General features: G+C 45.6%; 2 protein-coding genes across 3 annotated transcripts in view; one reads left to right on the top strand and one right to left on the bottom strand.

The window, feature by feature from the left end:
- Positions 1 to 5,578: 5,578 nt before the first annotated feature.
- SFXN1 (sideroflexin 1) overlaps positions 5,579 to 22,479 on the top strand; it is a 38,962-nt gene continuing 22,061 nt past the window's right edge. Inside the window, exon 1 of the mRNA XM_038150062.1 lies at positions 5,579 to 5,606. The gene's annotated coding sequence lies outside the window, so the exon portion shown is untranslated. The remainder of the gene's footprint in view (positions 5,607 to 22,479) is intronic.
- Positions 7,018 to 12,538, bottom strand: DRD1 (dopamine receptor D1). Of its 2 annotated transcripts, none has more exons than XM_038150060.1 (2): positions 10,950 to 12,538; positions 7,018 to 10,272 (listed from the first exon to the last, which is right to left on the bottom strand). In XM_038150060.1, the coding sequence occupies exon 2, from the start codon at positions 10,214 to 10,216 to the stop codon at positions 8,855 to 8,857; it is 1,362 nt and encodes a 453-aa protein (XP_038005988.1). In that variant the 5' UTR covers positions 10,217 to 10,272; positions 10,950 to 12,538; the 3' UTR covers positions 7,018 to 8,854. The 2 variants fall into 2 exon arrangements, with proteins under 2 accessions (XP_038005988.1, XP_038005987.1); XM_038150059.1 differs by having other exon boundaries at positions 7,018 to 10,224; positions 10,950 to 12,531.

Genomic DNA, 22,479 nt, shown 5'->3' with positions numbered 1-22,479 from the left:
TTACAGTCTGTTTAGTGCCCTTGAGTTATGGGTACAACTAAACACGGACTCGCTGCTAATAAAAGCAGCAGTGCTACAAGACAATGCAAATTAAATTAGTCCTTTGTAATAAAACAAGATATTCAGTCCAAGCAAGGGGAATCCTCACTTCAGAGGGTACAACCAGCTTCTCCTTCCTAATATTACGTCTCTCTTCAGCTCAGTGACTCCAGGTTTCCCTGGGCACTGTTTCTGGAGCATTGTTTTTGCTCACCCTAACAAGTGAGCTGGCCTTCATCATCTACAGGTATCTGTAGTTTAAAAACATTACATAAGACACAGAGGAAATTAGCATTCAGGAATGATTTTGTGTCAGTTGTGAGCAACGGAAAGCAGTAAAATAAAATCACATTATAAAATGTAATGGAATAAAAAAATTAAATAATAAACTAAACAGCGGTGAAGCTCTTTCATTTAAGGGAAAAGTGTATTTTCTCCTCAGACACCCCACGCTTCCCCTCCAGCTGAACTGTAAACCCCAGAGGCTTTTACTGGTGACTCTTTCCTACATTTAGCTTTGAGCAGAGGCAGCAAATGGACGTGGAGAGGAATCACCAGTCATTTTGAAAAGGGAAGTGAAGGAAATATTGAACACTCCATTGATTGCAGCCTGTGGTGTGCAAAGTGTTTCCTTCATGGCGTGGGGATGGATGGGCAGCGCCATGGGGGAGAGCCTGCTGGGGCTCCTCACTCACACCCAGCACAGTTTTGGGGTGTTTTCCCTGCCTCACATCCCCTCAGTGGGGTGGGAATCCAGCCCTTTGCTGATGGGTTCTTTTCCTGGGTGTCAGGATTGATAACTTTATATTCTCTTTACTTTTATCGTGCAGCTGGGTCAGGACTTCAACCACATGTCAGAATTGAGGGTGTTTGCACAGCAGAGATGTGCAACTGCAAAATAAAAACAGTTTCTGCAAGTGGTTTTTGAGCAGGGAAGGGTGGGAAGCCCTGGAGAGCAGCATGCCAGGGGTTGAGATGACCAAGGGGTACGAGCTCATCGACTTTTTGGCCTTTTTTGGAGAATGCCTCAGTGAATTCACTCAGTGATTCTCCCTGTCCCAGCCCAGAATGAGCAGCATTCCCCTGGGGATGTGGGCGGGGGGATCCCAACAAGCAGGATGCTGGGATGCCCTGAGTCTGAGTGTCCCACGGGTGAGAGCCCTGGCTGGGCTACAAACACCTGCTAAAACCACCTTCAAATCACATTCCTACCATTTACTTTATCTCAGCAAGTAAAGGATAAAGAAGGAGTGAACATGCATTAGACACAGGGAAGGGGCAAGAAGGAATTTGCTCCTGCTGAAAAGCAGCAAGGCAGTCACAAAGGGCAGGAATTCCTGTGCTGTAGCCTGGGTACAAAAATGCCACTTACAGAGGTACAAGTCCACAGAGACTCCCAGCAAAAGGCCAATTAATCACACTTATTATAATGAAAGTTACCTTCACATAAGCATTTAATCAATTTTTTAAAAGATAATCAATATTTTACAACGAGGAGAACTAAACAGCACAACTGAAATTACTAAATGTCTAAATGTGACTGCCTATACTCTTTGCTAGAAAGGCTTTTTTACTCATGCCACACCTTATCCCAAAGCTCCCTGTCACTGTATTTTATCCTCTCAAGCAAGTAAGAAATATGAACTGGAAGTTTCTGCATTAAACTGTTCTAATCAGAAATTGTCTTTTTTTTTTAAGATTGTCCATACATGAATAAAATGCATTGAAAATGTTCTACTTTATGAGGATCGTAATGATATTTAATTTTTTTCTGAAATTGTAACTATTATAATCTTTCTCACTTCAAAAATACTGCTGTTCTTTGAGCCATAATCTTGCTTTTGCAAAAATTAACTCAAACTGTTTGCAAACAAAACCAGAAAAACATGAAAATGGATCAGGTTTTGGACTTACAAAAAAGATGCCAACAGAAAATGCCATTTTTTTGCTCAAAAATAATTTCCCACTGTTCAAAACCAGCTGTTTCCAGGGGGTTCCTTTCACTGTTGTCCCACATCCCAACAGACCTGGTGGGATCCAGAGTTCCAGGAGGTGTCAGGAGCTGCTGGAGCAGAGTCTGTTCAGCTGAGAACACAAATCCACATCAAATTCTGATACCAGCACAAAAGAGCAAAGAGAAGGAGACTGGATGGTCCCACTGAAATTCTGAAATCATTACAGGAATTGCCACAAAAGCTTAGGAAACAAGAAAGTGAAAAAGTAAATAACAGTATCATTAAATAATAATATTATTATTATTATTATTATTATTATTATTATTATTATTATTATTATTATTATTATTATTATTATTATTATTATTTTAAACACTTTTCGGATGCTATTTCAAAGCATGTTTTCACAATTTTTTTTAGCATTTCATCTCTCTGGCACAAAGTGCTGGCATGGAAGATCTGTCAGTCCTGGCAGGTTTGTCCTTTTCATGCAGGTAATGCAGGCCTGGTTCATCTCCTGCTTCTGTAACAAAGAAATTTCATTTAACTTCACCATTTGTCCCTTCCACACGCTCCATGAATCCTTTAATTGAGGATGATGGATGATGGATGAACATGCACATGAAAATAGATTATTGGTACTGACACAGAGAGGCATCCAGATCATTAAGAACTTGGCACCATTGAGATCTCCTTTATTAACAGAGAAATAAAATGGAAACGGGGGAAACGCCTGGTGTGTGAATCCAGAATTCCCTCTGAAATTAAGAGAAACTTTGCAATGGTGGCAAAGGTCAGGGAAATGTTTGATTCCTCTGCTTGCTTCAGCAAGGAAAGACAATCTGGGAAGCAAATATTTCCCTCATTCTCTTTTTTCAAGATCTCAAAAATTCTCTTGTCTTAGGAAAATGTGAAATTAATAGGAATTCTATTATCTGAAAATCAAGAGATGGGAGCAGGAAAAGGTTTTTACCAATTTAATTGTTTATTCCAAGTCATATTAACTTAATTTTATTTTAGTGGTTAACTTGCTTATCAGTATATTCAAACCAGAGATCTGAGTTTTAAAAATATCTCACACTGCAAACTATATAGTTAAGTACATAAAAAATAAAACCATTTTGAAAATGTAAAAAAATTATTTATACAAACAACACTTCTTCTGATTAATTGGTTTGGTTCGGGTTTCTGTCGTTATTATTTGAAATATCACACAAACTCTTTTATTCCTGCTGGGTGGGAACTATTCAAGCAGAAAAAATGCAACTGGTTTGGAGGCTGTGCCACACACAGCCCTGAGCAAAAACCACATTCTGTGCTGAGCTGTTCCTGTGTGATGCAGGGACTGGGAGCTGCTTTGGTCCCTGGGTCTGGCCTGGACCTGGGCTCTTCCCTCATCCCTCCCTGGATGCCCGGGATTGTGGCAGGGCACGTGGCCACAGGGTTTGCCCAGTGCCACCACCCCAGCCCCGCTCCCCTGCAGCCAACCCTGCAGCCCCTTTCTCTTTTGTGCCTCTTCAACCCCAAATCAACATTTCAGCAGCTCCAGGGGGTGACAATGAACCAGACCCAGGGAATTCCTTTGATGCCATTTCCATCCGGAGGGAGCCAACCCCACTCAAAGGGCCAGGAGCTAAAGCCAGGCACAAGTCACATTATTTTGGTGGGTCCAGGTGTGTGGCTGCAGCTCTGCATGGTGGGAACCTGGATTTGCACCTCCTGCCATCCTTCACCAGGCACTGAGGAAACTCCTTCGCCAAAAAACCAACAGGAACTTCCCTCTTGAAAAAGGGAGGAACAGCCTGCCAGGACCAAAAGGGAAATGCCACTGGAATAGAAAAGCAATGGCCACCAGCAGAGCAGGGCCAGCAGCCTGCTCCTGTGTCACTGCCCAAACTTCTCCCTAGAAATCAAATTAAACAAAGCATGGCAGAAACTGCTGTTTGACTCTGACCACGATTGTAACAACAACCAGCATGAAAACAATGGTTATATAACCATTATACACTCAATTTACACCTTCAACCCCAAAATGACCTCTGCAGAAAGGTGCTGGCAGTGGTGGCTGGGCAGGGCCAGCACAGGGCTCAGCAGATCCCTCAGGAAAGGCTGGTGCCACAATGCAACCCCAACTCTGAGATGTGGAGTGTGGCAGGAGCACCCAATTCTCTCTCAAAGATGGGATCATCACCTGAACCAAGACTGGAGCCCAACACTTGGTTCACAGACCAGTGCAAGAACATCTTGGATTTGTGTTTCCACCTTTTAGAAGTTATGAAATAAATACCACAGTGTTCCTTGTCTAAGTCACATTCATTGTGTGGCCACATAGGCCACGTGTACATCTCTAGCAACACACTCTGCTGTCATTGCACTAGAAACCAAAACAATTTCTGGAATAATCTGCCTTTCAAGATACTAATCATAGCAGGCTTTTGAGAGTTCAATCAGATTTGGTTGCTTCTGAAAGCTATTGATTTGAAAAATATCCAGGATTGGCTCCCAATAACTGTGTCATGATACCTGTACCTCAGCAAAAGCATTTCCTCATTTATCCTCTATCTTTTGCACGCTTTGTTAAGTTAGAAACTCAAATCAGCACAAAATTCTTGACGAGGGAAGGGGAGAAATATATTCAGATCTATTCTGGTGATTGCAGCTCATTTGTTGCCAACAGCTCCTTCATCAAGGCCACCAGGTGAATTATTAACCTCTTCCATCCACAAACAGAAAAATACCTTCAGTCACGAGGAAGCAAAAACAGAAAAAAAGGTTCCTTGGTTTATCTGGGTAGACTTGCATTCATGTCCTGTCATGGGAAAGGGACACAGCGAGGTGCACTCTGCGGAGGAAATGCTGCTGGAGGGAAACAAGGCAGGCAGAAAAACGTGAGCAGGGCAGGGAGAAAAGTGTGAGAAAGGCAGGCAGAAAAGTGAGCAGGGCAAGGAGAAAATCATGAGCAGGGCAGGGAGAAAAGCATGAACAAGGCAGGGAGAAAAGCATGAAAAAGGCAGAGAGAAAAGCATGAGCAGGGCAGGGAGAAAATTGTGAGCAGGGCAGGGAGAAGAGTGCCTGACTCCCCTGGAGCAGATGTGGGGACCGTCCTGGTGGGAGCAGTGACATCCCAGTGTCCTGGCACTTCACTGCTCCTCTGTGGCTCTGCCTCTGCCCAGCCACTCACTGCAGCACGTGGTGAAAAAAGACTTTCCTGGGGAGGGGTTCCACCAAAGCAGCCAAAGCTGTCTCAGTGGAGACCCTCTCAGAAATGAGCTCCAGAGCAGCAGCTGCCTGCCAGGGGGGAACAGGCAGCAATCCTCCCAGGCTACTCACAGGCTACTCCAGGCAAACCTCATCAGTCAGCTCCCTGCTATCAGCTCCAGAGCCCGGCCAGGGCCTGGCACTCCTCCAGCCCCCGGGGTGCCCCCTGACATTGGTGTGACCAGTAGCTCCAGCAGACCACTGGTTTTGAGCAGCTGGGGAGCAGGCACAGAGCAGGTAATGAATGCAGCTTCTGGGCAATTAATTCAGCACATAAATAGAGAAGCAGTCTGCAGGTGCCTGCTGCTGTCCCTGCTAGCCAGCCCTGACCCTGGTGCCCAGGCTCTGCAGCAGGTAAGGGAGGCATTTCTGGGAGCAGGATGTGGGAGTGCTGGGGGGAAGGATTTTGATTTGGACTTTCTTCCATGCAAAGGGTAATTGGGGCAAATAAAGCCAAAAAAAGGCAACAGAAAGGCTCTGGTAGTAATGGGAGGAAAGGCAGAGAGGACAGGGAGAGGCACTCACAGGGAAGGCTGGAAAACAAAGGGTAAAAGGGGGTGTGTTGGTAAATGAGGATCAAGGCCAATTAATGTTATTTTAAAATGTATGGAAGGAAGAGGAGCCAGAAGCAAAAATTAGTTAAATCAAATGAGAGATAAAACAATAAAATAAAGTCATCCAAGTGTCTCCCCAGTCTCTCACACCTACAGGACACTCCCAGCAGCAACAGCAGCAGCATTTCACCAAACTTCACAGAGCCCCCTGACACTCAGGTCCTTCTGCAAGCAGGGAGGCTCTGTGACAGCTCCTGGTCAAGCAGAACAAACATTTATTACAGAACACAAATCATCCCCTATGAACTCCTGCAAAAACAGCACCTTGCTTTACACGATCTCCTTAAATCATATTTTGTATTTTGCTTTTATATCAGACTGCTGGGAGTTTTGAGAATAAGTAAGAAATCATAAAACTTCCTCTTTGGCTTGTGTACTTTTTAAGAAATGAAGTAATTCCTCAAAGGTAACCCCAAAAAAATCAGGCATTAGGAAATTTTCCCAAAGGAGCCCAGAGAGGCTGGAGGCAGCCAGGATGCCCTGTTTGCCTCAGATCTGCTGCTTCACTGACCTCCAGGAGCAGCCAGGGAGGGGGACCTGGACATTCCCACAGCTCCTGCACCAGCCCCAGTCCCAGGTGCTGGACTGGTCATGCTGGTGTTGCTCGAGGCAGAAGTGACCATGCAGATTTGTTTCTCCATTTCAAAATTAATCTGCTGACAGAGGCGCAAAAGCAAAGGGCTGCCAGGAGCAGAGGGATCCCCAGCTGCACCCATCCTCACCCCACTGCTGAAATGGCTCCTTTTGCTCCAAAAACCAGACCCCAGCTGTGGGGCTGTATCAGGCTTTGAGAAGTACTCCACAGCTTGGGAGGGAAAAAAAGAAAAAAGGAAAGGAAGAACAACAATAAAAACACTTTATAAACCAAATTCTCTATGTTACACCAAGGCAAAAACTAATCTTTTAAATAAAAGTCAGCAGTAGGTCAAGCTTTACACGTTTAAAGCAGAGAGTGGCTGTTTCCAAACTGCTTTTACTGCTTTCAAATCCTAGTTTGGAGCAAGGGCTCAGTGGTCTCTAGTAAGGAGGTTTTCCTCTGCTTTTAACAGAAATTCCCATCTGCCTCATGGGTGTGATCCCAAATAAGGGCAAATGGGAAAATAAAGGAACTATCCTTCCCTTTAACACAACAACTGCCAAAAACCAGCATGTATTTAATAAATGCAATGTAGATTGCTTTATTTGACCTTCTGTTCACAAAATAATTTTATTATATGTATGAAAGCAGCATACAGGCAATAAAATTATGAAAACATTCACAATACATAAATACACAGACCTGATGCAGGATGTATATAGTTTGTTAGCTTTAAATTTTTTTTTTTCCTCTCAGTTCTCTTTTCCTGACAACACATTTGTTTTGATATATGTTACGAAAAAGTTGCTCCAAAGGGTATTTTGTCCCATTTAGAAAAGAAATGGATTCCTTTGAATGCTGCTGAATATTAACACCCAATGTTCCTGTTGCTAATGCTCACTGATTGCTTTTGGCATTACAGAGGGAAAGCAGCAGGGAAGGACAGTGGCAAAGTAGCAGGATATTTTAATTAAACATTGGCAACTTTTTTGGAGTTCACAGGAGGATTTCGAGGTGGAGGCTGCAGTTCCAGCCGTATTTAGAAATGTTTTAGTCCAAAATGGTAATGAGGCCACTATTCCTTATTGATTGGAGTATTGACATGGCAATCACTGAACTGTAATGTCCTGCCAGCTCCCGGGGTAAAGCACCAGGGACCTCAGGTTTTAATTCTGACTGTGACAGAGGAGCAGACAGACAGCAGGGTCCAGGTGGTCCTGCAGGATAACCAGATTTTGGCATCCTTCCTGCCATTATAACCCAGTGTGTTTGTTCAGAAAAGATATCCAAGACTTGAAATAAGAAAAGTCTGAGAAAGCTGTTTATCTTACATAAATACAAAACACTATATACTAAGAATTGTTCTCTAAGAAGCTTTCCTTCCCAAATTGGATTCTTCTTAAGGTTGTAGTCATATTTAAGGTATTTACAGATCCACAAACTTGACATTCTAGCAAAGTCTCTGTAACGTGAAACTTTTTAAAAATAAATAGCAGCAATTTCTTTTATTTCTATAAGGGAAGAAAATTCTCAACTCAGTCAACTCTGGTCCTACCTTTTGAAAGAAATCCCACTTAAAAATAAAAAAAGCCCACAAGCAAACCAACTCCACACAGCATCAGTTCTGTTGATTCCTTCATTTCTTGCTGAGCTCCTTAACCTTCCTCCATTCCCCTCACCAGCTCTCCAGACTATCAGAGCTTGTAATAAAGTGCTGACTGGTTGACTGGTCAAAATGCAGTTATGACACTTCAAAAATATCCCATCATTTAAACATCTTAAATAACATAAATAAAGCTAGATCTGTTATAACATATGAAAAATATCAATTTAAAACAATAAATAAATAAAACCAGTATCAACATATTACCTCCCAAAGCTTTAAAAATAACCATTCTCGTTATAAGGCTCAATTATTTGTCAGAAATAATTTTAAGAAGGCATCTACCTACCTTTACAATCCCTCAGTCATTAATTAGGACCTGTTAACACCCACTATCACAAGACAAAGCAATCTTTTAACTTCTAGTAAACATTAATCTTTAAATACTCAACATTTATCTTTTGCCTCACTTTTAGCTAGAAATTGGTTTCTCTGTACAGAGAAGAAGCAACATTTTCTTTGTAACTGCACTGTGTCTAGATTTGTAGATTTTCCTCAGGGTGACAGCACAGTTTAACATCCTTTTTTATAACCAATTTCCAGTATCTTTTTCTGTTTATTATTTGAAATGTTAAATTTGCTCTGAATACCAGGTTAATTCATTCTGGGCTTGGTGTAAATGTGCATTTTTCTCCCTTAGAGCTTAGGTTCTTACCAAAAAAAACCTTGTATATCTTTTTTTTTTTTTTTCCCCAAAAAAGATTATTACAATATACACCATTAGGTCTTGCTGAGTAAACCTTACTGTTCAGGTTTTATGCTGCCCATTCTGTGTAATGGGATTGATCTTTTCCAAAGACACATCAGCTTCATAATCCAAGATACCCGACAGTGCTGGAGACATTTTCTCCAAGGTCTTTGACAGTTCACCCTCCTCATCTTCCTTTTTAAGAGGTTCTTCTTCCGGGCAGATAATGGAGTGTGGAATCAGGTAAACCAGATTAGACTCTTTGGGGCTGGACCCCTTGGGCTCGTGTTGGCTGGAAAAAACCACGGCCCCGTTGTTGTTGATGCTGACAGTCTCGATGGCATTGCCAGACAGGGGGCAGAGCCTGTAGCAGCCCAGCAAGGTGGAGAATGCCTTGCGGAAATCAGCGTTGAAGGCATAAATGATGGGGTTGAGGGAAGAATTGGCCCATCCAAACCATATAAAAACATCAAAGGTGGTGGAATTAATGCAGAAAGCCTCTGCTCCCTTGGACGGCTGGGTGGGCTCGCAGAAGGGAATCATGCAGTTCAACACAAAAAATGGCAACCAGCAGCACACAAACACCCCCATGATCACCGAGAGGGTCTTTAACACCTTTGTTTCCCTCTTGAAGGACATTTTGAAGTTGCTCTCTGGCTGCTGGCAGTCCATGCTGCTCCTGTTGCCACCTGGGTTCTGGCAGTTCTTGGCATGCACTGCTGCTCTCTCCAGAGCCGAGATGCGCCGGATTTGCTTCTGAGCAATCCGGTATATCCTGGTGTAGGTGACTATCATGATGGCCACGGGGATGTAGAAGCTAATTAGAGAAGAGGAGATGGCATACATCCTGTTTAGGCTAGAATCACAGTTGTCCATGCTTACGCCTTCTAAGCTGGCATTGAAGTCCAAAAAGCTCGTGGTTGTAGCCTTGTGCCAGTTCAGCTGCACTGGGATGAAGGAGATCAGCACGGACAAAGTCCACGCCACGCTGATCATGATGAAGGCTGCCTTGGGGGTCATTTTCCTCTCGTACCTAAACGGGCTGGAGATGGCCCAGTATCTGTCCACGCTGATGACACAGAGGTTTAAGATGGAGGCTGTTGAGCACATAATATCAAAGGCCACCCAGATGTTACAAAATGAACCAAAAGGCCAGAAACCGGCGATCTCAGCCACAGCTTTCCAAGGCATGACCAAAACTGCCACTAAGAGATCTGACACGGCCAAGGAGATGACAAAGAAGTTGGTCACCTTCGACCTGAGGTGGCGAAACCGAATGACAGCTGCGCAGACCAGCGTGTTTCCCAGCAGCGTGGAGAGGATCAGGAGAGAGAGGAAGCAGCCCGTGAGGATCCGAAAGGAAGAGGAGTCCCTTTCCACCAGCAACCCTTCCCCGTCCATAGTGGTGTCGTTCCAAGTCATAGTGTCTCCTGAGGGAAAATCATATCATGATTTTCATGACGACATCAACTCCTCTCCTTGCAGAGATCAGAGAGATCAGACGGCCATTAATTACTCATCACCAAACTGAGCAAAGGTCTTTTCCTACAGTCCCTTAGTGCCCAGACAGACCTCACCCTCTTTGAATCATCCTGAACAACATCCTGAAAGCTCTGTGAGCAGGAGCTGAAAATGCACAAACACAGTCCACCCTACAAACAGGGGTTTTTAGCAATCCCTTCAGAAACACTCAGCACCACCACGGCATGGAGTAGCCTAACTCAGACAGCTCACCTGTAAATGTCCTGCTGCCGTCCTCTGCAAACACACCCCACACACAGCAAAGCAATCACTTTTCCATGCTTGCATCTATTCCCACTTAAATAGACTATTGATCGAGTGTTTCCAGTGTCCACTGCACCAGCCCTTCATATTTACCAAAGCGTATCAGACAAGATGCCTTTTCTCTAGTTCCCTAAATGTCTCACTGATGAAACACTCCATCCTTCCTCCTTGGCACATTCCTGTTACAAAATGCACCAGTTCTCGCTCTGTTTCTTGGCAGTATCAGAAAGCAAATCTTCACTTTGTTTCAAACTGTTTTACATTTCCAAGACAAAATAAATGAACATACAGTAGGTGTGTTTTAAAGGTTTTCAGCAAGAAGCAGCTCAGGTTATTTAGTTTGACTTAAACAAGAAACGCTGGCTCCTACCTTTCACCTCTGACTCCCTGTTTGGTCTGGGACGCAGGGCCGTCTCTCCTCCTGTTTTAGTTTTGGAATTGCATAGCAAATCTTGTATACAAAACCAACACAGGAACACTGCATTGCATTGTGTGTGTGGGGTTTTTTTTTCCCTGAAAGTGCAAACTGGCAGGGGAGAAGTAAGAGTTGGACCAGCAGGAGTTAGTTTTCAAGGGAGCAGCAGGTCTGTGCCGTCGGACCGTGCGTGACGGACCCTGCCGGTGTGTGCCCAGCTCCCTCCATCCCACGGCCCCTGCTGATCACTCTGCAAACTTTGTTGGCCGGATCAGTCCCAGTCGCACTTTGTACATCCCGTTGAGGCGGCACATCGGGGCAAATCATCCCAGGCAAAAGGCACGGTATTCCCAACACTGGCAAGAGCCGATTACCAGTTTTCCCCTCGGTCGTTTGCCGGATGAAGAAAGAGGCGAGAGGAGGAGGAGGAGAAGGTCCCGAGTGACCTTCCCTCGGCCACCAAGCAGGCGATGCCCGCGGTGGGTTGCTCTTCCAGCAGGAACAAGTCGCTTTAACACTCCGCTGCCAAGTTACAGCTCTCCATAACTACTCCGGAATAATCCCACCTCCTGCTCAGCGGGGCTGCGCTCCAGGGATCGGGTCCAGCTCTCACCATGCTTTTTCCCTCTCGGAAAGGCGCAGGCGGAGGCAGCTCCTCACATTCTCCCGCTGCCCGCCCCGGGCCGCGCATCTCCCGGCTTCCTTCTGCCCGGGGCAGGGCTCGGCAGCATCGCCCCTCCAGGAACGCTCTGTCTGCCTGGCGACTCCTTCCTAAAGGATTAAGACAAGGGAATGACAGGCATGGAGGCGCGCAGCGGGCAAAAAACCACCCCCCTTCGCCTCCTCTAACATCTTCGGTCGGGCGCCGCTTCTCCCGGGCAGCTTTTCCTGCCTTCCCGGGGAACAGCGTCCCGGGCAGCCGGGAGGAGAGGCAGAGCGGGGCTCCGGGAGCGGCTCTCGCGGAGTTTAGAGCAGCCGGGATCACTTTGCCCGAGCCGCGCTCGGTGCGCCGCTGCGGACAGTGAGTAGCGGCCCCGCGCCCCCGCGATGCTCGGGAGGGGCCGCGGGGCGAGGCACCGCCACCCGGGGGAGCGCCGGCAGCCCGGAGCACGCTGGGGAGCCGCTGCCGGCACGGCGGGGCAGCGGCCGGGGCTGGGGGCTCGGCCGGGGCAGCGCTCCGTGCGCCGCCCCCCGCCTGGCGCAGCCCCCGGCTCCCGGCGCAGCCGCGGCCGCCGGGCTCCCTCTCCTGGGCGGCCGCGGCCCCGCCGAGGGTGGGCACGGACGGGCGGCAGCGTCCCACGCCGCTCCCAGCCCGGCCCCGAGGCTGACACCGCGGCCGGCATCGGCATCGTGCGGGCAGGGAGCGGGGAAGAGCCGCGGACGGGCTCCGCGTCCCGAGTGGATCGTGCGGGAGACAAACACTGCGGAGAGCCGGAGCCCCGAGCGGGGCACCCCCGAGGGCAGGGAAAGGCCGTCCGAGCAAGCCTAAAAGCTCCAAAACCCCTTAGCAAACTCCCCCGCCCCGCTCGGTAGTGAGCACCAAAACCGGAGCGGTTGTTCCTCAAATCATTCTTTTTACAAAAGGGTCTTTCGTTGCTTACCTTAGCTGCAACAGGCAGGGAAAGAGGAGCATGCTGGTTTGCAGCCTTTGCACGGGAATCTTACTCCCCAAAAAATCAGGAGATAAATATAAAAGACATCACAGGGAGGTTTAAAAATGTACTAGAAGGACAAATACTCTTAATGAGTTGTCAACATAAATTGTGTGGAGTCCAGCACTTGTGAAGTTGCTTTTGAGCCATCTATTTCTCATACTGTCACTTAAAGCAGAGACAGTGCTAAGCTAACCTTGACTAGTTAACTGAAACACTTGTTTTCCTTTCCCCTTCTCTTTCTTTTTTTTACAAATTTTAACTGCTTCTCACCAAGTTCTCATCCCACCCTCCCCCTGCTTATTATCCTGTCCTTTAATCATCATTCATCCCCAGAGGAGGGTGAAAATAGACAAGAAAATGAATCCTGTGCTGTTTGGTAATCGAGATCTCCAATGAAACTCACTGCGAGTTTTCTTTTTCTATTTTCAAGATCCTTTTTCTATTGTCTCCTGTTCTTAAAGCTCCACACAGGTGAGGTTTAGTGCATGATGAGTACTTGGTGCAAAGGCAGCGCGTTCCTGTTTTTCCATAGAAACCCTGGGCTGAAGGAAACATTGCCTGCAGAAGAAGCCACTGAGCACACTTGATTTTATTTGCAATAACTTCCAGAGGCTCTTCTAAATTGACTTTCAACCACAGCCATCCTGGATTATTCCAGGAGAAATCACAAGTTGCAATTGCCCAAAAAGCAAAATTTTTGAGGCATATCGGAGAGAAATACTGAGGTACACATTGCAGAGGAGAGAGAAGTCTGCTCTCAAGCATCTGCTTATCAGCTCATCCAGTGAACTCTTCTTTTCAGTTCATTTTTACCAGGGAGTGGCCTTTCCTGGAGGAGAGGCTGGGTTCAGCATTGAAAGAACCTAAAGCTGCTGATATGAGTGAGGGTTTCACTTGAATCTGACATTAAAAGAATCCTTTTGGATCACTCCTCACAGCAGCTTGTAAGGCTCTCACAGCTCTTATTTTTTTGGCAATTCAAGGATCAGTTTCAGAAGCCAGAGCCTCTCTCCTGTCTCTCCCCTATGTTTGTGTGACCAGTCCAGGGATGAATGTGGGGTCTGGCTCAGCCCTGACTGCAAAGCCCCTTCAGCAGTTTCAAACACCAGCAGTTCATCCAGGGCGCCCTGCTGAACTCATTTGTCACTTCTGCTAATTTATGGGCTTTTAAAACTTTCATGACTTAACAGTCATACCCAGGTGAGGAACAAAAGCAAAATCCACTAACCCCTATTATTATTTAGGTAAATTTAGTGCTGGGATTAGGCAGCAGTTTGCCACAACTCTGGGAGCCAGTTACACAAGTGTTGGGTCATTTTTCCTTTTGCTGCTCTCTGACCAAGCTGTCCCCAGCCAGTGTGAGCAGAATCAACTCTGGTCCAGCTCTGGGCTTGCCTGAAACTGTCAGCAACAGGATGATGCTGCAAGTGTTTCCTGGAGAGTCAGAAAAAAGCACAGAGCTTGTTAAATTCTCCCTGGATACCCACATAAAACAGCTGCTTAACTTTATTTAATGTTTTTCAATCACTACCAACTGCTGCTGGAATCAAAGCAATGGCCAGCAAAGGAGAGATTTTGTGTCTCAATTCCCACCTGCTCCTCCCAGGAGATGCTGGTTGGAGAAGGCCCTACTTGGTTCTTATGAAGACTTAAAAACATAAATACTGAGTAGCACTTTGATCCAAATGATCTCAGTTCAAGCAGAAATTAACTACTGGAAGACCAAGTCTGAGCTGAACAAAGCCCAGATCTTGGATTCAGAGATGAACATTCTTTAACCTAAATAGTGCACACACTAGACCTGGAGAAAGCTTAGTTGAATTTACAAAACAAATTGTAGTACGTGGATACAAATTGTACTCACATCACCCTCAGGAGGACTTTTCGTGTCTGCAAGCATGGGATTTACTAAACAAGAAACCAGCTGAGGCATATTCTCAAAATAATGTCTAAAAGAGCTGTCAGATTTGTAAATAACTGGTTCTACTAATAAGCTGAGATAAATTTAGCCTCAATGTAACCTTCTTGGAAAAGTCAAGGGTTCCTGGAAATCAAAGAGCTCTGAAGTCTTTCAAAGATCAGTGAAGCACATTGTTTAAACTGATATTATCATGTGCATTCCATGAGGAAAACCACAGTAGTGACTACAAAATCACAGAGCAAAGAGTGGCAACAGAAAAAAAAACACAACACTGCTAACATCTCCAAGGACCTCAAGCTCTCTCTTGAATGATAAAGATCCATCAGCAGGGAGAAAGGATCAGTGAGAGAAATGATTTCTAGTCCCCAAAGGCAGACAACAAGAAGCCTAAATATTCGGTATTTGAGTGTGGGCTGGTTTTTTGACTGTGGATTTTAGTCACTGCAGCTGGCCCTCAGTGCCTGGCAGAGTCAGCAGGGCTGATCCCAACAAGCATAGCAGTGCTCAGAAAGCACATCAGCACATGTTGACTTGTGAACTGTTTTTCCAACGGCAGCCACAGAGCATCCCTTGGCATCAGGTCACTGGTGAAGCACGTGAGGAAATTTGAACACTGGCAGGGAAAAGGAAAATCAAGACAGCCCAGAGAGAAGCACCATGTATGAAAGGCTGAATTTAAATGACTCATTTGAGGGGGCTCTTTCAGGCTGGGCACAGAGGGTAGTGCAGGAGGGTATAAAAGGCAGGGATTTGCTGTGCAGTGCTGCTGCTCCCCGGGGTCTGGAGCTCATGCAGTGGTGCAGGGTGCTCAGGAGGCAGGACCAGGCACTGCTGCTCCCCTGGCATCTCCCCTCTCAGGCACTGATGCATCAGCAGAGCCTCACTCCCAGCCAGGAGAGCCCAACTCCAGCTCTGGGCCACAGCAGATGGAACCTGCAGAAAGGATTTCTGCTCTGCAGGAGATCAGGCAGCCTCTCAAAAGGCAGCTTTGTGTCACCCACAGGCTTTAGGAGTGCTGAAAACCATCCTCTGGTTGTTCCATCTTCCCCTCCCAGCCCCCTCCTGCTCAGAGCCTGTGCAGGCTCTGTTCCCCCTTCTCTCCCCCCCCCCCCACAGTGATCCCTCTCTGCATCTCCCTGGAGCTCCTCCTCAGATTTTACAACAAAATGGCTCTTTTTGGAGAGGTGAGGAAGACAGGAAAGAAAGAGAAGTACCAAACCTGCTGCCAGGGATCCAAGCAGAAGCTGTCACCTGCACAGTCCCCAGCCCCAGGAGCTGTGGATAATTTAAACCCAGTGTGAGGCTGCCAATAACTGTGTTATTTAATCTGCAGAGCTCATGCAGTGACTTTTTATGGGGTTTTTCCAGTTCCACCCACTCACTCCCACAGGATCAGAGAAAGAAAATTTTCCCATAAGGAATACTTGGAGTGACCTTCTTCTTGCAGCTCAACCTGCTCTGCCAATCCAAAGGATCTTGAATCACCCTGGAAATCACTCAAGCAGGGAAACCCAAAAATGTCCCCCTTTTCTTTCTGGGATTTCCATCTTCCAGAGATACGGGGCAGGAGAGGGATTACTGCCCTGCCAACACTTCCCTCCAGAGCGGGTAGAGAGCCAAACTGCAGAGGATGATGAGAATAAATTATAGCTGAGAGGAGAGCTCTAAGGAAAGGAAAATGCATCCTCCAACTGCCTCATCCCTGCGGCACAGAACAGTGCCAGGAAATCCACAGCAAACTAACAAGATTCTTTCTCTAAAACCTAATCTACACCAACAAATGTGAAATACTTCAAAATTTCTGATCATTTCACTGACAAGTGTAGAGACTGGATGTACTCCTGCATTTTATATTCTAGTCCGTGTATATAAAAGCCTTAGCTGATTGCTAAGGGCCTACTATGTGAAATGGCTCATAAAGTAGTAAGTCAGCACAAAATACAGAGTGGGCCACTGCCTCCCAATTCAGGCTTTATTTGCATATGCATATTTTTTACTACTATACAGCATTCATTCTTTCACTCCACACTGGACATTTTAGGCCCTCAGGAAAAAAAAAACAAACCTGAATATGTAAATCAAAAGAAAAGTCACAGAGAAAATGACAGCACTTTTCATGTTAAAGATGGCTTTGACATATTAATTAGCATCTCAGAGATGAAATAAAGCCAGCGAAACCGAATGATTCATTAGAATGAAATTAATCTGAGGAATAATTAACTCTGAGGGGATGGAGGAAAAGAATACAAATAGATATATTAGCAGCAAAACTCTTCACCCATGAGTGTGACAGTGATTGCTAGCAGCAGTGGATGAGACTGCAGATAATACCATTTTCTCAGCAGATGGCTTGGTAGGTGGCACTCTCCCTCCTAGGCTGCTCTTACAGATTTACTCCTGAGCTGCGTGCCAGCATCAAATAGATCCTTACCCATACTCCAGCCCAGCCCCTGACTGATGGATGGAGAAGAAATGTTTAACAAAACTGTTTAACAGCAGATTTGTTGGTTTTTTGGTGCAGGACATAAGACGAAGAAGTGTGTGCCTGGTACCCACAGCAAGCAGACAACAGTTTGCCCTACATTTGGTTATTAAATCCATATTAATTATACATCCAGCGTGGTCAGGCTCCACAGCCCTGCCACTGACAGGCTACAAATCCTTGAATGAAAGATAACTAAACCAATACTTACCAAAAAATTAGAAGCATCACTTCTCACTCCTAGTGAAGACTGGCAGCAGCATTTCAGAGCTGCACCACAGGGAGCCACAGGAGCCCAGCCAGGGCTCTCTGCAAGGGGAGCAGCCCCACAGAGCACAGCACGTCCAGCCACAGCACACAGGATCAGTCCAGCAAGGACCAGACCACTCCAAATGTGCCAGTCCTGCAGCTCTGCTGTCTCAGGCAGCATTTTCCCATCTGCAGCTCCCCACACAACCCTGCTGTTGTTGTGATGTTGCAGTTTCACCTTCAGGTTCTGGGATTAAACTCTTCTCCAAGGCTCCTTGTCAAAGTCAAACCACATAATCTGGGCTTGACAGCAATCAGAAACATCCCACCAAGCTCAATAAAACACTGGAACAATATTCCACACAAGAATCTGTACCGAGGTCTAAGCCTTGGGCTGCTTCACTCCTCCTGACGTAACTTTCATTCACACTTCTGAAAAACCCAGTGATCCAACTGCCCCAACCTGTGATGTTATCCCAAATCCACTCTCACCCTTGTTCACCTGGATCTGTTATTCTGTCCTAGCCTCTCTGCCTGGTCCACCCCATCAGGTAGAACTCTTTCTTCCCCCCAACATGAGTAACTTCTCCCTCTTTGCACCCTGCTTTGATGTCCTTGGCTTTTCCCTGCCCTGTTGCTGAGACAGTCTCTAACAGGCTGTACTTTCCCAGGCTGGAAATGTTCCCTGAGGTTCATTATCCACTTGTCAACATCTGTCCCAAGGTCAGGGGCCTTCCAAGGCAGCCTGTTCTTCCTGCTCCCTCCCCACAAAGCTCATCAGGACTCAGCTCCACCAAGACAAGCATCCAGAGTCTCTTCTCTCAGTCCATCAAATCAGCCCTCTCCTTTTAGGAGAGGCAAAAATTAGGGATGTCATCCAGGTACAAGTTCCATGTCAGTAGAAAGTTCCCTGATGCTTTCCAGGAATTGTGTACTATTTATAAGAATTCCCTTCTGCTCTTTAGAAATTTCCCACAGCTTTCTAAGAGCTGTGCATTTCCTTCTAGGATTTCTCGTCTGCCTCATAGCAATTCCTCCTCATTTTGTACAAAATTCCCTCCAGCTTCCTGGGAATTTGTAGGCATTTTTTTCAGAACTCACATTTTGCTTTCCTGGGGTTCTCCCACAGCTTTCTAAGAATTCAATTTTCCTTTCTAAGGAGGTCCCATAATTTTTCTATGAGTTCCCTGTAGTTTTCTAGGACTTTCCCATGTTTTTCTAGACATTTTCCATAACTTTCCAGGAATTTCCTGCCTCTATGAATCTCTCACTACTCTCTAAGCACTTCTGTCTGCTTTCAGGTGTATCCACCGGGTTGTGGCACCGTGTCAAGGGTTTTTCCATGCTGCTTGTGCTGCTGCATGTTGTGATGTGCCCAGTTGTCCTCTGGTGTCCTGTTTTGTCATATATGACAGATTTTGTCATTGGTGTGCTGACACACCTCATTCTCATATTTTTAAATATTTTCTAAAGCCACAGGAAAGGCTCAGGGGGTGAAAGTAAAAAGATAAATCAATATCTGGTCCTTAGACGCTGATGAAAAAAAAAAATTCAGGTCTGTTTGAAGGAGCTGTGAGAGCTGGCATGGATCTTTCATGGCAGCAATGATCCCACAAAAGACATTTATAAAATAGCCACATCATAGAGGAAATGGCTTCCTAATCCCCTTGAAAGGCTGGTTTATCCCTTTAAACACAGCTTTATGTCCCTTCTAAATGCAGATTGGCTTTTCATCTTCATTCCCTTCCATTCTTATCCGATATAACTGTGCATCTAGAGAAAGAGGAAAATTGAGTATGCATTAATTTAGCTTGGCACAGCAGAGCATGAGTAACCTGGAACTGAGTTCAAATATTGCAGATGGAGCCAAAGCATTTAAGTGATTTTGTAAGTAACACTCTATCAGCTTATATAAGAGTTTCATTACAATTTATATTGCCAAAAAATGTTGTGTTACTTGCCTGTTTGATCAAATTTCCCAAGATAATAGTTTATTCCTTACCAGCTGAGACTGGGAAGACAGGGTGGTGGTTTTTGATGTACTGACACAGACTCACAGAAATCACTGGCACATTTACAAAAACAATCCTTGAACTCCCTCAGACTGTACCAATGTCCCAGTCTGAAGTTTGGATCTTCTACATAAAATTAATGTACATTACGTCAGGAAACCACAGGAAATGCTGGATACACGTGGTTCACCTTGCCCAGCATTCTGCTCCTGATAGCAAAACCCAGCACAGAGCCTTCACAGGCACCTCCCATCGAGTGCTAATGAATCATTCCCAGAAATGCTGCTGCTTTCTTCTGGCAAGCCCCTGATAACAGCCAGCTTGGTGCCAAGGCCAGCTCCTGACATCCTATTCCAGAGCCATCTGCTAAAAACACCCGAGATCCCTGCATGTGCCTTTGGGAACATCACCACGTCATTCCCCACTGCTCTACAGCTACTTCTTTTCATGGAGCAGAGAAGTTTTGACATCTCGCACATTTGTCTTCACTCTGCACTGTTTTCTACCCGGGGTTTGAAATTCCTGGTCCTGCAGTGCCACTTACTGGACATTTCTGTTCATAAAAGCATGTGCAGCAGCTCTTCATTTACTCAGTTGATTCTCAGGGCTAATTGGAAATGGAGAAAAAACATAAAATATACCAATGTTCACTTAGGAATACAGGAAAGCAAATACAGTAGAGACGATTTCTTAGATGAGGCAGTAATATTGGAGGAACAGAAATCCTCCTTTTCTGGTCAGTGTGGGGAAGAATTTGCCCTGTAATAGTCTGGGAATTCTTGCAGGTGGAAACATGCAGATGGTCAAATTCTTCCCTAGCTCAACAAATGTACATGGGAGTTTGCAGGATTTATTAATATATCCCTTGGGAAATATGGCAACTGCAGGGGATGCTTCAAAAGGAGCTGGGGTGGGGTTTATTTGATTAATCCAGACATACATTTTAAATAGATACAAAAGCATTTTAGTGTGAAAATTAGTGCAGATGAAGAAAGACAAAGAGTCAGAGGTCAGATATTCTGTGACTACGCATATTCACCCATTTGCCTTTCAGTTTGTAGCTCATGAGTAACGGGTGGTGATTGCTCAGAGCCATCTCGAGCCTCCTCAGGATTCATGGCAAAATATCAGATTTGTTACTCAGCAATGGGAGAAATGACTCGTCCAGTGAAAGAGAAGTTATGTAGCTGCTCAAAACCATCTGCACTGAGCACAGAGAAAACTATTAACTCATGCAGCTTTGCATGTAGTGACTCAGAGAAAGAATTCAGGAATTCATATATCCAGATTAAATACTCTGCAAGTAGAATTTCAATTGTGATGTGAAGAAAAGTCCACATGTGGTTTTAAATCAGATTAACAAATTGTTATCTTTGGGATACAAGGAAATTATTACAGGCAGAACACATCAATGCTCAGAATGCAAACCATACAAAACAACCCCACCTACACCCAACAACAACAAATTTATTTCTCTGCACAACATCCAGCTGTTTCCATTTCCTGAACAAGGTGTTTTTCCTGCTCAGTCATTGCCATGTTTTTTAGCAACAATTGTTATGGCCAGACACCACCACAGATGTGTCAGTGTTGAATCTGTCACTGGTCATGGAGACTGGGAGCTGACTGACAAGACTAAAAAGAAATAGACATTAGCAGGGAAATTTATAAATTGGGCACAAATTTTGTTGTGCAGTACAAGGATATCAGTGCCAATCTTTATCCTTTCATGATGGACTCTCACTTGGCATATTTGCAGCTGCAATTGTCATATTTTTATCTCTAAGATTTAAGTTGTGGAGCCAGAGGGGAAATAGAACAGGAGACATCTGAGATTGGATGTGGCTGTGTCAGAATGAAGGCTGACTCTTAATTTTTTATTAAAAATCATTAACTGAGTTGGCTTTCAGTTAAAAACTGGAAAAAAAATCTCTAGCCTACACAATTCTATTTTATGAAAAAAAAATATATATATAATTTCATAGAAGTTGAGTATTAACAGCAAGGCTTTCATCAGTAAGTACAACTCCACAAATACTTGATACCCGGGTAGAGTCATGGCTCTTTAATACAAAATTACTTTTTAAATACAAAATTCCCATTCAGTATGAATAAGCAATGAGCAGGGAGAGGGAGGTCAGTCCTGTATCCAAAGAGCTGAAGAGTAGCATTGCTCTGCTTGCCCAGCTGCCACTCCTCCAGGTTGCACAGGACTGATGTGAACCTCAGGGGAAGCAAAAAAGCAAACCAGAAGGTTTGAAATTCCAAAGTGTTTCCACTGTTGCAGCAGCCCAGCCATCCTGGGAATAACAGGAAGAAGAAAAATGACAGTGGGGAGGCCACCATTTGTCCCTGTGCCGGTTTCCTCCTCCACAGCTGTATCCAGAGCATCATTTCTGGGTGCCAGCAGTTTTGAATTGCTGAAATAGAGATGAAGACACGTCCTGCCCTGAGAACTGCTGCCTTCCTAGTGCCCACACCACACACCAGGTTAGGGCTGGGAGCCCGGCTGAGGAAGGGATGTGTGTGAGCAGAGGGTGACAGTGACATGTGGATATTCCTTATCTGGCTGCTCCTGCACTTTTTATCTCCTCCCTCAGGTGCAAGGGCTGTGACAAGCCTGGTACTTGAGCGACCTTCAGAGCAGCCTGCTGAGCTGTGCTGTCCTCACACATGGCAATTCATTGTCCCTCATGGCCAGGTGTGGGGGCTTAGTGTGGCTGGGGTTTTGGGTAATAACCCTGAAACAACAATCCAAATCCAGTGCCTGGAGGAGACTGACAGACCTCACCCGGTCCCTGTATGGGCCATTCAGGGCCATATTTCAGGATTAGTCAGTGATCCTCGAGGGTCCCTTAGAACAGTCCGTGATTCTGTGATTATGTGGGCTGCAGCTTCCTCAGGAGGGTCAGCACCGATCTCTGCCCTCTGTGACCAGCGATGGGACTCGAGAGAATCGCTGGAGCTGTGTCAGGGGAGAAAATCAGGAAAAGGTTCTTCACTCAAAGGGTGGTTGGGTTCCACAGGGAATCCCAAGAGAGCTCAGGGGGAGCGTTTGTTTGGCAAACGCTCTCGGCACACGGTGGGATTGCCGGGGCTGTGGGGGGCCAGCAGTGGGACCCTGCCGATCCCAGCAGAGGATATTCCATTAAATAATTAACAGCAG

This window comes from Motacilla alba, chromosome 13, assembly GCF_015832195.1.
Source record: "Motacilla alba alba isolate MOTALB_02 chromosome 13, Motacilla_alba_V1.0_pri, whole genome shotgun sequence".
NCBI lineage: Eukaryota > Metazoa > Chordata > Aves > Passeriformes > Motacillidae > Motacilla > Motacilla alba.
The sequence above is the reverse complement of the archived record's forward strand: the minus strand, read 5'-3'. Positions and strand labels throughout refer to the sequence as shown.